This window comes from Hemiscyllium ocellatum, chromosome 6, assembly GCF_020745735.1.
Source record: "Hemiscyllium ocellatum isolate sHemOce1 chromosome 6, sHemOce1.pat.X.cur, whole genome shotgun sequence".
In the NCBI taxonomy this organism is placed as follows: domain Eukaryota; kingdom Metazoa; phylum Chordata; class Chondrichthyes; order Orectolobiformes; family Hemiscylliidae; genus Hemiscyllium; species Hemiscyllium ocellatum.
This window is the reverse complement of record NC_083406.1, coordinates 1,741,968-1,758,044: the sequence shown is the minus strand read 5'-3', so window position 1 is coordinate 1,758,044 and position 16,077 is coordinate 1,741,968. Positions and strand designations below refer to the sequence as shown.

At 45.3% G+C, this 16,077-nt stretch overlaps 1 protein-coding gene across 6 annotated transcripts in view; it reads right to left on the bottom strand.

Moving 5' to 3' along the window:
- The window catches only part of cep126 (centrosomal protein 126), a 116,272-nt gene that overhangs the window by 82,776 nt on the left and 17,419 nt on the right, over nucleotides 1-16,077 (bottom strand). For all 6 annotated transcript variants that reach the window (XM_060825768.1, XM_060825771.1, XM_060825770.1 and 3 more), the window contains exon 3: nucleotides 3,400-3,551. In XM_060825768.1, the coding sequence (XP_060681751.1) occupies nucleotides 3,400-3,551 (152 nt within the window). The remainder of the gene's footprint in view (nucleotides 1-3,399; nucleotides 3,552-16,077) is intronic.

Genomic DNA, 16,077 nt, shown 5'->3' with positions numbered 1-16,077 from the left:
GTTGGTATTCATTTCAAGATGGCTAGAATATGAGAGCAGATATGTGGGGTCAGGGAGTCCAGAACTAGAGAGCATAGGTTTAGTGTGAGGGGGAAAGATATAAAAGAGATCTATGGAGCAACTTTTTTACATGAAGGGTGGTACGTGTATGGAATGAGCTGCCAGAGGAATTGTTTGAGGCTGGTACAATTGCAACATTTAAGAGGTATTTGGATGTGTATATGAATAGGAAGAGTTTGGAGGGAAATGGGCCAGGTGCTGGCAGGTGGGACTAGATTGGGTTGGGATATCTGGTCAGCATGGACGGCTTGGACCGAAGGGTCTGTTTCTATGCTGTACATCTTTATGGCTCTATGTACTGCTGAGGCTGTATAAGGCTTGGGTCAAACTGCATTTGGAATATTGTGAGCAGTTTTAGGTCCTGAAAGGAAGGATGTGTTGACATTGGAATGGGTCCAGAGGAAATTTACAAAAATGATCCCAGGAATGAAGAGCTTGTTAGCGAGTTTTGAGAAGACTTGTAGCTCAGGTTGAGATGCTGGATATAGGTTTGCTCGCTGAGCTGAAAGGTTCATTTTCAAATATATCGTCACCATACTAGGTAACATCATCAGAGAGTCTCCGGATGAAGCACTGGTGGTATCGCCCGCTCTCTATTTGTGTGTTTCGGTTTCCTTCATTTCTTGTGGTGATGTCATTTCCTGTTCTTTTTCTCAAGTTGTGGTAAATGGGATCCAAATCAATGTGTTTGAAATGCCATGCTTCTAGGAATTCTTGTGCGTGTCTCTGTTTGGCTTGTCCTAGGATGGATGTGTTGTCCCAATCAAAGTGGTGTCCTTCCACATCTGTATGTTAAGATACTAGTGAGAGAAGGTCATGCCTTTTTGTGGCTAGTTGGTGTTCATGTATCCTGGTGGCTAGATTTCTGCCTGTTTGTCCAATGTAGTGTTTGTTACAGTTCTTGCAAGGTATTTTGTAAATAACATTAGTTTTGTTTGTTGTCTGCACAGGGTCTTTCAGGTTCATTAGTTGCTGTTTGAGTGTGTTGGTAGGTTTGTGGGTTACCATGATGCCAAGGGGTCTGAGTAGGCTGGCGGTCATTTCCGAGATGTCTTTGATGTAGGGGAGAGTGGTTAGAACTTCTGGATGTGTTTGTTGGTTGGTGTTTGTTTCTGAGAAATCGGCAGACTGTGTTCATTGGGTACCTGTTCTTTTTGAATACACTGTATAAATGATTTTCCTCTGCTCTGCGTAGTTCCTCTGTGCTGCAGTGTGTGGTGGCTTGTTGAAATAATGTTTTAATACAGCTTCATTTGTGGGTGTTGGAGTGATTGTTTCTGAAGTTCAGTATTTGGTCTATGTGTTGTTTTCCTGTAGATGTTGGTTTGGAATTCCCCATTGGCTGTTCACTCTACTGTGACATCTAGGAATGGCAGTTTGTTGTTGCTTTCCTCCTCTTTAGTGAATTTTATGCCAGTTAAGGGTATTATTGATGGTCCTGAAGGTTTCCTCTAATTTATTTTGTTTAGTGATGACAAAGGTGTCATTATCCATGTAGCGGACCCAAAGTTTGGGTTGGATGTTGGCAGAGCTGTTTGTTCAAGTCTCTACGTTACTGCCTCTGCTAAGAATCCTGATGTCAGAGATCCCATTGGTGTCCCGTTGGTTTGTCTGTAGATTTTGTTGATGAAGATGAAGTGGGTGGTAAGGATAGGTCCACTAGCTTGACAATACTGGCTTTGCTGATGTAATTGGTGGTGTTTGGTGTACATGTCTTTGGTTCTTCCAATAGTCAGTGTTTCCTTGGATGTTGATGGATGCGTACAGTGCGGCTACGTCAAAGGAGACCATTATTTCATCTTCTTCTATCTTGGTGTCTTTGATGGTCTTCAGGAATTCTTGTGTGGAATGGATGGAGTGGCGTGAGTCTTCTACTAAGCATTCTAATCTTTGGTGTAGCTCCTTGGCTAATCTGTAAGTTGGTGTACCAGGTAGCGAGAGTTTGGGTCTGAGGGGGGCTCCTGGTTTGTGAATTTTGGGTAATCCGTAGAAGCGAGGTGTGTTGGATCCATCTGGTTTCATTTTCTGGAAGTCAGTCTTATTTATTTCTCCAGACTTCTGATCTTTTTTGGGTAGTGCTGTGATTTGGTTCTCTAGTTCGCTACCTGCAGACAAAGGGCACTCGACAGTCATTTTAAATCAAATAGAGAAAGCGAACGCACTACTTACAGATACCAACACTTACCAACAAGTGAGATTGGCCCGAACCCACAGCCAGAGAACTGAATCACAGCCCTACTCAAAACACTTCAGACATCTGGAGAAATAAATAAGACCGACTTCCAAAAAATGAAACCAGACGGATCCACAACTCGCCATACAAAGACATGACCCTCTCTCACCCGTAGCCTTACATACAGATGAAGAAGGTCACCACTTTGACTGGGACAACACATCCATCCTAGGACAAGCTAAACACAGAGATGCAGGAGAATTCCTGGAAGCATGGAATTCCAACCGGAACCCAATCAACAAACACATTGACTTGTATCCCATTTACCACCCCCTGAGAAAAAGAACAGGGAATGACATCACCGCAGGAAAAGACAAACCCAAGGAAACCCAAACATATAAACAGAAAGCGGACCATGCCACCAGTGCTTCATCTGGAGGCTCACAGATGGTGTTACCTAGTATGGCGACGAAACGTCTGAAAACGGACCTTCCAGCTCAGTGAGCAAACCTACATCCATGAAGAGCTTGTCATATGAAAAACAGTTGAATGCTCTGGATCTGTACTCAATGGAATTTAGAAGGATGAGGGATGGATCTCATTGAAACTTACAAAATACTGAGAGGCCTGGATAGAGTGGATGTGGAGAAGATACTTCCACTTGTAGGAGAGACTAGGACCCAAGTGCACAGCCTCAGAGTGAAGGGACAACCCTTTAGAACTAAGATGCAAAGAGATTTTTTTAGGCTCAAGGTGGTTAACCTGTCGAACTCATGTGGCAGAAGTCTGTGGAGGCCAAACCATTGAGTGTATTTAGGACAGAAATAAATAGGTTCTTGACTGGTAAGAGATTATGGGGAGAAGGCAGGAGAATGAGGTTGAGAAACATAGCAACCACGAACAAAAGGTAAAGCAGATTCAATGGGTCAAATAGCCGAATTCTGTACCAATACCTTATGGTCTTATGATCTAAATTACAGGTAGTAATTATGTTGCAAAACTGTGCATGGTCCTAGTTGGCTTATATCTGTTAACCTAAAGTTCCCCTGAACTTTACCATTTAAAGTTCTCCTACATCACTTAAACCTATTGAGGATGTAAATAATATACAGATAAATAGAAAAGGCCCCCTGTCAAAAGGTTTAATGAAGAATTTTCATTCCAACCGATTCGGTTTTGCCTGCGCTGTGATGGTGGCAGATGGGCTCTCTGAAATCTCTCAGTTGCATCCTGTTGCTTCAGTTTTCGTTCGTGAAGCACTTCCTCTCTCAACTTCTGTTCTTTCTCTGCATTATCTCTGCGCTTCTCCTCAAGGGCCCTGTAAACAATACAAAATTCTGTTTGAATAACTAAGCAGTGATTTATAAAGAACTTCTAGTCTCTTATTTAAGTATCATAATATGTCTTAGATACCAGGTGAGAAAACACATGATGTAATTTCTTAGGACAAAGATCAACAAGTTGCTTCCTGGAATAGGCAACTCATCCAGGAAGGTAGTCTCCTCCCACACTCCTGACTTTTGTCTTGTAGATGGTAGACAGATGTTGGGAGATAGAAGTGAATTGTTTTCCACAGAATTCCTAGCCTCTGACCTGCTCTTGTAGCCACAGTATTAATATGGCTCGTTTAGTTTGGTTCTGGTCAATTGTAACTCCAAGGATGTTTTATAGGGAACCCAAACTTGGCAAAGCCATTGAATATCAAGGAAAGATGGTGAGATTCTCTTGTGCTCGAGGTAGTCATTGCCTGGCATTTGTATGGAGCAAATAAGGTGCAAATTCCACTAATGGGAGAGGATCTGGTTTTCTATAAATTCTAAATCCTTGCTTTATTGTTTAAATTTTAAAAAAACACAATATAAAGAATTATCTAATGTTCTGATTCTGTTTTCAGTTTCATTCTGCAGCAGTCAGACTGTATCTCCATCCCGGTCTCTTCTCAGGAATCTGCCAGTTATCTAAAATAATTAGGACTCAACATTGAGTTCTCCAATTTCAAATAATCTCCCTTCCCACTCCCCAACTCCTTTCCCAGCCCCTCCCTCTCACTGCCACTGCTCCCTGCCACCGACCGGATTCATTCCTTCCACTGACCAACCAGGTCTTCACCCATCCCCACTTCATCACCCTGCCCCCACCCTCCCCCTTTATCTCCAGCTCCCCTACACCCACCCCAGTCTTGAAGAAGGATTACACCCAAAACATCGTCTTCTCCACCTCCTGATGCTGCCTGTCTTGCTGTGTTCTTCCAACCTCCTGTCTCTCTAGCTATCTATAATCGTCAGTCAGTGGAAATAGTTTCTTGCCATTCACTTTTTTGTGTGTTTTTGGGCTAAAGGCAAGGATACATTATGTTTTATTTACTGAAAATAAAATGATGGATTTTTTTCCTGAAAGTGAACTTTATGATGCTTTCACAATAGGTGCAGAATTCCAAAGCATTGACGGAGCAGTGAGAAGGAATGACAAATCAGGATGCTGTTTGTTTTGCAGAGCCACTTAGATTTACAAATTCCAGGCAATGAATATCTCCAACAGCAGAATATCTAACCATCTTTCCTTACATGCAATTACTTTACTATCACTGAGTCCCCCATTAAAAACATCCTTGGAATTCTCATCGACCAGAACCTGAACCAAACCAGCCAGATTTACATTATGGCTGCAAGAGCAGGTCAGAGAATAGGAATTCTGTGATTCAGCAACAACATTGCTTTTGCACTTTGCTGAGGTCGAGGTTTTTCGGGAAGGATGTCCTGTTGAAGGTAACTTTACTAAGTTGATTCAAAATATTCACTAAATTGTACAGAACTGCAGCCACAGTTCATCAGTATCAGAAGGTACCAATAACTCACTGGCTCTGACATTCATCAAACAAATACTCTCCCTTGGATGTGGTTAAGCTATTTTATGTTGAAGCAGCTGTATTAATTCAGGCAAACAATAAAGATTCCATGACAGTCCAAGTGTAGGCGCTGAAGATGATAAATTTTAATGGGGTGAGGTGAGTCATTTGTCGTGCAACACACAGCTGTGTTCTTGCTTTTTACAACACGGCTTGTTTAGTTACATTTAGAGGTCAATGATGATCTCTAAAATATCAAAGCTGGCTATTTAGCAACAATGCTACCAGTTTAGAGTGAAGAAAGATTGCAGCATGAATACTCTTTATCATCCTAAACTAAAATGTTAATGATGTCCTTTTATAGACCAGCATGGAACATACCATTATCAGAAGGGTTGCGAATGGAACTGAGCATAGTTCCCTACAATGAACTGAAGCCTCTATTTCCTTCGGAGAATTAGTGACAGTGACTTTGAAATGAATGACAGATCACAGCAGCCAGTGCTGGGATGTACACAGTCTTCAGCAGTTAGGGTACAGATGTTTGTGACACCTGCCTGGACGCATTAGTCTCTTGCACTACTAGTTCTCGATCATCTTCAGGTAGCTCTGCCTTTGCTTATGGATCCTATGCCAAGAGTATGACCTGATTCTGCCTGCTCCCTGCCAGCTGCTTGGCATTCCTGATGGCAGCAGCTCTGCCTTTCTCATAGAAGTTGATGCTCTGTGAGCCATTCAGTCCAATGGGTTCTTATCTTCACTATCAGTCTCCCATGTGGAATCTTATCAAAAGCTTTGCTGAACTCCAAGTAGATTACATCAAAAGCATTGCTCTCATCTACACATCTGGTCACCCCACTGAGAGGTTTAATCAAACTGATCAGAAATGACCTCTCCTTAACAAAATCATGCTGATTGTTCTTGATGAATCCCTACCTCTCCAAATGCAAATTAATTTTATCCCTTAGAATTGCTTCCAATAGTTTCTCCACTACAAAGGTTACAGTGACTGGCTTGTAGCATCCTGGTCTATCCCTAGTTCCCTTCTTGAATATTCTTACCACATTAGTTTTCCTTTAATTCTCGGACACTGTTCCCGTGAACTGAAAATATTTCATGCACCCCTGTTATTTCCTCCCTTGCCTTACTCAACAACCTATTAGGGTTTCCCTAATATTTTGACAGCAAAATAGGAGCAGTTGAAAGGTATCATTCATAACTCTTTTTTATTCATTCAAGAGATGTGAGTGTCACAAGCATTTATTGTTCATCCCCAATTGCCCTTAGAAAGGTGAAGGGGAGCTGCCTCCTTGAACCATTGCAGTCTATTTGGTGTAGGTATACCCAGAGCACTGTTAGGGAGGGAGCTCCCACAACTCGTAATGTCTGTTTATTATTTGTTTTCATAATTTAATTCCATGTACTTTCTGCATCAAGGATTTATCCAAACATATTCAATATTAATCACTTTAACATTATGGTGTTAGGTTTTAGCATGTATTTTCTTTCCCATGTCTTTACTCTAAGAGTAAAACTGAAAATAACTTACACAAGTGTTAAGTCATTTTAGTAGCATTTTATAACATATAAGCATGAAAACGAAGAACCAGCAATAAAACAGAGACTGAGCAATTGCAGGATCAAAACTACCATTGTATGTATTAATTATAGCATTCGTGTAAGCTTTATAGCTTCACAGCTACTTAACTGAATTCCGAACAAACTTGTAAACTTCAGATTTAGTTTTATTTAAATGCAGTTACCAAGCCAAAAAAAGCAACCAACTTTATGGCATAGTTACATTTCTTTTTACTAATATGATTTTAAGAGTATAGCCAAATAATTCCACAGAGCAGTGAAAGGAGTTACATATTCGGCTGACCTGGAGAGGATGCGTGATGCCAGGTGGTGTACTCGGTGGCATCTTCTGCCAGGATCAACTGGGCCAAATGTTCCAGACTACTGGTCGGTCCTCTGCCAGAGGAGATACAGGGGTTCAGCTGGAATACCACCCATCCCCTTTGTTGAGGGGGCCCAGCTGAGGAGGTCTGGCCAGCCAATTGGCAGGATTAGCCCTCCCCAAGTGTCCATGACTTGCACATAACTGCATCAAGCGTTGGGTCTCGTTCCCTCCGATTCGTTAGTTATTGCACCTGTTTGATTGTTACTTTTCTTATTGGTGACGAACTCCTGATTAAAAGTGCATGTATTGGCTCTGGTAACTGTGTAAATTTTGAATGAGGGCTTGCGTGTGGTGGCAATAGGCATGGCTGTACAACAAAACAGCCTGAACTGAAATTAACGTTTTATCAAAAGTGAAGAAAGTTTTATCGATGCCGTTTTATCAAGTGCGAAGAATCCTGTTCACTAAGAATTCAAGTTTTCGATAAATGTCGACAGCTTTCGAATTTAAGAGTCTAGATTAGAGTGGTGCTGGAAAAGCACAGCAGGTCAGGCAGCATCCGAGGAACAGGAAAATCGACGGTTCAGGCAAAAGCCCTTCATCAGGAATGGGGCACACAGACACAAGATGGCCACTGAATCATTATATGGAAAAGTACAGCAAAGCACACACAGATACTGCCTGAGGCCAACAGGATACCAGCACAATAGACACAGAACATAGATAATTAGTTTAAGGTGGGTGGGGGAAAGAATACACATCAGTAACATCTACTGCCCACCGAAGTGTCTGAGCCAAGTCACCATCTTCAATAGAAATGTTAACTACCTGATACTGCTTGTGTACAAGTGTTAATACCTTAGATTTGCAGAAATGGAAAAGGATCTTCCTTCTCAGGAAGAACGAACTCGACCAATTACTGCAACAATGGACTTCTGTGTAGCTGCTGAAACTGACAATGATTCTGTAAACAGACCCTGCTGCACCAACAAAGACCCGATACCTGGACCATTATACCATGAAATGTATAAAACATTGTGACGTGTGCTCCGAGGGGGGAGAGATGGCTCGCAGCTGCCAGCCATGCTGCCAGACCTCCCTCTCTCTCCCTGGAGCTCTGGTTTCTTTGTACAATAAACTCCGTCACTGAATCCCAATTCTGACTCCGAGACTGGTGATTTCCCCACAACAACTGGCGTAATCGGCAGGATCTCTTATTCCAGGTGCCCTGGTCAAAGGCCACGGGGAGCCGGGGTAAGAGACATTTTGATTCTGCAAACAGGAAGAGTCAGACCAGGCCAAAGACACGGTTTAAAAGGGTATACCATTGTCACGTGTAACTCGTGCGATAGTAATGGGTTGAGTATAAGTGCATGTCTGTGGGGTATAAGTGGGAAAGTGTGCTAACTGGTGTGATAGCCAGCTGCTTGTGCTGAAACGACCCAAGGACAAGTTAATGCCTGCCTCAAAAACCCTGCCCTCAGCCGGATGTTAAGAGGGGTATCCCCTCCCATGTGATGGTTGGGATTTGGAGTGGGCATTGAGGTGCCAAGGGCACTAGGAGTTGTGAAGTAAAAGTGGCAAAGTCAGGTAACATTGGGCTCTGTAGGGGCGAGCAATGCAAAGTCCAGTTAGAGCCTGGTCGAAGGTTGGCTGCTGTCTGTTATTGTGTTTTAAATTGAAGTGGTGAGGAAAAGAAGCTGATCACTCTGACCAAGAGTCAAACTCCAGTGGAGCAGCATGTTACTGACGTGGGGAGCGTGGAGTCTGTGAGTAACTGTGATACCCTGTCGGTCCGTAGGAAAATGACAGAGCTTGAATACTGGCAGTGGTCGAGGGAGGTAATAAGATCCCCAGTAGACAGTACAGCAGGCTAGAGGTAGGTTTCTGGGCCTAGCCAGTGGTGTTGGAATAGTAGAGGTGGCTGGGAAGGTAGAAGAGTCCGGGTAAAGAGCATACCCTATTCAGCCAACATTCCCAGCTGACCGGTCAATACCGACTTGTACTGGTGGCCGGGAGGGTAGAGAAGTTCCACCAATAGGGAGCCCACCTTTTTAGGAGGCTGCTATGGCCATACGCACTGTGCTGGGACAGTGTTAGTGGCCAGGGGTTAGAGAAGTCCCACTTGTTAAGGACACTTATCCGGGGGTACACAATCTGTGAGATGGCAGATCAGGATTTCAAAGGGGATACTGCAGGCTCCCTTATTGAGAAATACAAGACAGACAGACTAGCGCTGACAGAACAGACGAAGAAAGGGGGTTGGGACCCATTCCTGACATTAGAACAGCAGTGGAATTGGATTGACAAAGAAAAACGAAGTAAAACTAAAAAGATAGGGGTAATGTTAGAGCACCAATTTGCGGGCCTAATTGAACAAGAATGAATTGAGGAGCTGGAAGATGGGATAAAGGAGCTCGAGCAAGGATTAGAAAAAGTACAGGAGGAAAGGGAAATTCTCCCCCCTACAAAACTGTACAGCAGGGACAAACTGCCCCCTCAGCACAGCAGAAGGTGCAAGAATATAATCTAGCGCCAGTCACTTGAGGGGGAACAGAGTTGCAGCCAAAAGCAAACAATAAACCCTTTATCCCGGGGAAATGGCAACAGATCATGGGTGTCCTGGGCAAATTACAGCCCCAAGTGCAAACATGAGGTTCTGGGAAGAACTAGACAGTACATGGGTAGGGCACCAACTGCACTTGAGGGATAGATACCAGCTGGTCTGAGCAGCTTGCCCAGCAGACAAATGGAGATGGGTAGCTGGCAGACCCGAAGCCACAGCAGCCTGAGACTATGGTGGGGGGATGATGGACACACGCCGCGAGATAGAAGGCCCAGCAGGTCCCCTTCACCCATCACCCATTTTAAAGAAAAGCAGTGGTTAGCACTGCTGCCTCACAGCGCCAGGGACCTGGGTTCAATTCCCGACTCAGGCGACTGACTGTGTGGAGTTTGCACGTTCTCCCCGTGTCTGCGTGGGTTTCCTCCGGGTGCTCCGGTTTCCTCCCACAGTCCAAAGATGTGCGGGTCAGGTGAATTGGCCATGCTAAATTGCCCATAGTGTTAGGTAAGGGGTATATGTAGGGGTATGGGTGGGTTGCGCTTCGGCGGGTCGGTGTGGACTTGTTGGGCCGAAGGGCCTGTTTCCACACTGTAAGTAATCTAATCCAGCGGGTGTAAGGAAATGCTCCCATGAACTGGAGCAAAATCACGACCACTAAACAGCTGAAAGGGGAAGGAGCCTCTGAGTATGGGGAATGATTATTTAGGGTATACCAGGAGTGCTCAGGACAAGCAAATCCAGATTGTGGGAACTGGACGGTCATTGAGGATTTTAGAGACAGGTTCTCTCGTACCCATCAATCCATCCTGAAAATGGGAGTGATAATGTCCCAAAGTTATGATAACCTGGTAGAGGTGGCTAGCAGGGTGCAGGAGGCAGAAGCTCCTGCAATAAAAACAAAACCCGACAGAGCAGCAGCCCACTGGAATGGAGGTGAAGGCAGAACCAAATTATCCTGTCACAGGGACCCTTTACCAGAGACTGTAGAGCCCCACAGGCAGAGAATCGGATAAGGAACAACGCAAAGTACTGCAGCCACTGCAACAGAGCAGGGCATACAGAGGCAGGGTGCTGGGAAAAGCATGGGGGTCTCCCAAACACCACCTAGAATACCGCGGAAACACGGGACTCTGAGGTCCACAGAGCTGACAACCAGCTACCCCTGTTCATAAGGGTAAGGGAGAGGGGAGGATTTACATGGCCGCAGTAGTTGGAGGTAGAAGGTGTGAGAGGTTGGTAGACACAGGAACAGCCATATCTATCACCAACTTACCCTTACCCCACACAAACAGAATGATCCACCTTACCAGGGTAGGAGGAGATAAGACACCGCTTACTTAAGCGAGACTACCCTCGTGGAAATCAACGACATATATTTCCCTGTGAGATTTTATGTACGGCATAATAATGAAGGCACCATAATGGGTAACAATCTCATGAAGGAATATGAAGTCTTAACTGACTGTGCAAAAGGAAAGTTTGATCTGGCCGAAACAGGATGGTCGAAAGACCGAGACCAGGAACATAGAACATAGAACATAGAAGGATACAGCGCAGTACAGGCCCTTCGGCCCTCGATGTTGCGCCGACCGAATCCTACCTAACCTATACTAGCCCAATAACTTCCAAATGCCTATCCAATGCCCGCTTAAATGACCATAAAGGAGAGTTCACCACTGATACGGGCAGGGCATTCCATGAACTCACAACCCGCTGTGTGAAGAATCTACCCCTAACATCGGTCCTATACCTACCACCCCTTAATTTAAAGCTATGTCCCCTAGTAACACCTGACTCCATTAGCGGTAAAAGGTTCTTAGTATCTACCCTATCTAAACCCCTAATCATCTTATATACTTCTATCAGATCTCCCCTAAACCTTCTCTTCTCCAATGAGAACAGCCCCAAGTGCCTCAGCCTTTCCTCATAAGATTTTCCTACCATTCCAGGCAACATCCTGGTAAACCTCCTCTGCACTCGTTCTATAGCTTCCACATCCTTCCTATAGTATGGCGACCAAAACTGCACACAATACTCCAGATGAGGCCGCACCAGAGTCTTATACAACTGCAACATGACCTCAGGACTCCGGAACTCAATTCCTCTGCCAATAAAGCCCAGTACACCATATGCCTTCCTCACAGCACTATTTACCTGGGTGGCAACTTTCAGAGATCTGTGTACATGGACACCAAGATCCCTCTGCTCATCCACACTACCAAGTAGCCTACCATTAGCCCAGTAATCCATCATCTTGTTATTCCTACCAAAGTGAACGACTTCGCACTTAGCTACATTGAATTCCATTTGCCACATTTCCGCCCAGCTCTGCAACTTATCTATATCCCGCTGTAACCTACCACTTCCTTCCTCACTATCCACAACTCCACCGACTTTTGTGTCATCCGCAAACTTGCTTACCCAGCTTTCAAGTCCTTCCTCTAGATCATTTATAAAGATAACAAAAAGCAATGGTCCCAAAACAGATCCTTGTGGTACACCGCTAGTAACTGCGCTCCAAGATGAACATAATCCATCAACTACTACCCTCTGTCTCCTTCCAGCCAGCCAATTCCTAATCCAAACCTCTAATGTATCCTCAATGCCATACCTCCGAAGTTTTAGCATTAGCCTACCATGGGGAACCTTATCGAACGCCTTACTAAAATCCATATACACAACATCTACTGCTTTACCCTCATCCACTTCCTTGGTCACCTTCTCAAAGAACTCAATAAGGTTTGTGAGGCACGACCTGCCCTTCACAAAACCATGCTGGCTATCCCTGATCACGTTATTCCTACCCAGATGTTCATAAATCTTATCCCTTACCATTCTCTCTAAGACTTTGCCCACCACTGAAGTCAGACTCACTGGCCTATAGTTGCTAGGGCTATCCCTACTCCCTTTCTTGAACAACGGGACCACATTCGCTATCCTCCAGTCCTCTGGTACTATTCCTGTTGACAACGACGACATAAAAATCCAGGCCAATGGCTCTGCTATCTCCTCCCTAGCTTCCCATAGGATCCTGGGGTAAATGCCATCAGGCCCAGGAGACTTATCTATATTCATCCTTTCCAATATTCCCAAAACCTCTTCCCTGCATATTTCCAGGGCATCCATTCTAATTATTTGTGATTCCATATTCACATCAGCAACAGTGTCCTGTTCCTGAGTGAATACTGATGAAAAGTACTGATTTAATGTCTCTCCAATCTCCTCCGCCTCCACACACAACTTCCCACTACTATCCTTGACTGGACTGATACCTACCCTAGTCATCCTTTTATTCTTGACATACCTATAGAAAGCCTTTGGGTTTTCCCTAATCCTACCAGCTAAAGACTTTTCATGTCCCCTTCTCGCTTCTCTTAGCTCCCTCTTTAGCTCCTTCCTGGCTACCTTATAACTCTCAATCGCCTCTACTGAACCTTCACGCCTCATCTTTACATATGCCGCCTTCTTCCCTTTCACAAGGGACTCCAATTCCTTACTAAACCACGGCTGCCTCACAAGGCCCTTTACACCATGCCTGACTGGTACATACCTATCGAGGACACGCAGTAGCTGCTCCTTGAACACTCCCCACATCTCATTAGTGTTCTTCTCTTGAAGCCTGTTTTTCCAATCCACACATCCTAAGTCATGCCTCACTGCATCATAATTTCCCTGCCCCCAGCTATAGCTCTTGCCCTGCGGCACACGATTATCCCTCTCCATCACTAAAGTAAAAGTCACCGAGTTGTGGTCACTGTCCCCGAAGTGCTCACCTACCTCCAAGTCTAACACCTGGCCTGGTTCATTACCTAGAACCAAATCCAATATAGCCTCCCCTCTTGTTGGCCTGTCGACATATTGTGTCAGGAAACCCTCCTGCACACATTGGACAAACACCGACCCATCTAATGAACTCGAGCTATAGCTCTCCCAGTCAATATCTGGGAAGTTAAAGTCCCCCATAACAACCACCCTGCTACCTTCACTCTTTTCCTGAATCATCCTCGCAATATTATCCTCTACTTCTCTAGGACTATTAGGAGGCCTGTAGAAAACACCTAACAGGGTGACCTCACCTTTCCTATTTCTAACCTCAGCCCAAACTACCTCAGATGGCAAGTCCTCTTCCATCGTCCATTCCACTGCTGTGATACTGTCTTTGACAAGTAATGCCACGCCTCCCCCTTTTTTACCCCCATGTCTGATCCTACTAAAACATTTGAACCCTGGAACGTGCAACAGCCATTCTTGTCCCTGTTCTACCCATGTCTCTGTAATGGCCACAACATCGAAGTCCCAGGTACCAACCCACGCTGCAAGTTCACCTACCTTATTCCTTATACTTCTGGCATTGAAGTATACACACTTCAATCCACCTTTCTGGTTACAGGCACCCTCCTTAGAGATCGCTGCATTATTCCTAACCTCCCTACACTCAAGGTCCTGTACCCTAAAGCTACAGTCCTGGTTCCCATGCCCCCGCGGAGTTAGTTTAAACCCTCCCAAAGAGCACTAGCAAACCTCCCCCCAAGGATACTGGTGCCCCTCAGGTTCAAGTGTAGACCATCCTTTTTATAGAGGTCCCACCTTCCCCAGAAAGGACCCCAGTTATCCAGAAACCGGAATCCCTCCCTCCTGCACCATCCCTGTAGCCACGCATTTAACTGCTCTCTCTCCCTGTTCCTCGACTCTCTATCACGTGGCACGGGTAACAAACCAGAGACTACAACTCTGTTTGTTCTAACTCTGAGCTTCCAACCTAGCTCCCTGAAAGCCTGCCTTACATCCTCACCCTTCTTCCTACCTATATCGTTGGTGCCAACGTGGACCACGATCTGGGGCTGCTCCCCCTCCCCCTTAAGGACCCGGAAAACACGATCAGCGACATCACGTACCCTTGCACCTGGGAGGCAACATACCAAACGTGAGTCCCTGTCGCCCCCACAAAACCGTCTGTCACCTGGAGACGATTAAAGTAGATACAGCCACCAGTAGGGACTGTCACCTCGAAAAGGGGGGACTCGGAGCCATCTGCACCTCCATCCCCAAGGCATAGGCAGAGACAAAGCGAGACACAGGTTTAGTCAAGATAGACCCTATAATGGTGCCCAGATCTGAGCATAAGCCCCACCAGCAGTATCTAGTCAAGCCTGAAGCAGAGAAAGCAGTTGTGGAGATAGTGAAGGACTAATGAAACAGGGAATCCTGAGAGAAACCACAAGTACAGCCAATTCCCCAACATGGCCAGTAATAAAGCCTGATGGGAGCGACAGACTCACCATTGGCTATACAGGGCTAAACAAGGTCACCCCCAAATTTCATCCTATTGAAGCAGACCCTTCTACAATTTTAAACGAATTGGCCCTTGAGCACAAAAGTTTCACAGAATTAGACATAGCCAATGGATTCTGGTCCACCCCACTATAACCTGCATCCCTGAATAAATTCACCTTCACAGTAAGGGACTGGCAGTACACATGGACTCACCTACCACAAAGGTTCCACAACAGCCCCACTATTTATTACAGAGTGATGAGGGACATCCTCAACAAAATAGATGTACCAGAAGGAAGCACTGCCGTACCCCAATATGGGGACGATATCCTTACTGCTTCAGTGTCTGAATCAGGACACCAGGAAGCTTTATACCCCGTGTGGCACGAGCTGGCAGCTGCAGGGTTAAAGTCAGCCCGACAAAACCACAAATTGGACAAGCACAAGTCCTATATCTGGGACACCTTATATCCCAAGGACTCAAGAAAATGCCAAGCGATTGAATGAAGGCATTTCAGAAAATACCATGATCCATTACTGTAAGGAGAGTTAAAAAGGTCTTGGGGCTATTAACTTTGGCCGGAGCTTTATACCAGAGTTCATAAAATTGGCTGAACTGATTCAAAAACTAATCAAAGGGACAAGCCCATCCTGGAAAGTCTGACCTGGGGACTGGAACAGGAAGAGGTTTACAGTGAGCGGAAAAAATCAGTTAATATCGGCCCCCAGGCTGCCAGATCCCAGTAAGGACTTCCACATACATTGTAATAATGAGGGAGGATTTCAATCCGCAGTGGTCACACAGGGCCACAATGGCAGGAGAAGACCCATAGGGCATTCCTCTACCACAGAAGGGCCAGTAGTCACCAGGCTGCCCAGATGCAGAGTGGCCTTAGACTGTGCTGCTTGGGTTGTGAGGGTCAGCGAAACCATAGTAATGGCAGAGAATGTCATCCTCCAAACCAAACACACCTGAGTGGAAATGTTAAACACTGGAAAGCTGAGGGCGGTTTCCAATATGAGAAGGGCAAAGTGGGAGGCAGCTCTCCTACCACCAAGTCAGTCCGTGGGGAGAAAACCCAGCCGAGGGAATTCAGGACACAGGGGAACTACACAATTACTGACACATGTATGGGGATGAAGATAGAGGTAGGGTAAAGGGTACCCCCCCCCAGACACAGCCAAGGAGATTCTTTTCATGGATGGGCCACGGAAATATATAGTGGGGTCGCCCTGCACAGGATGGGCTGTGGTAA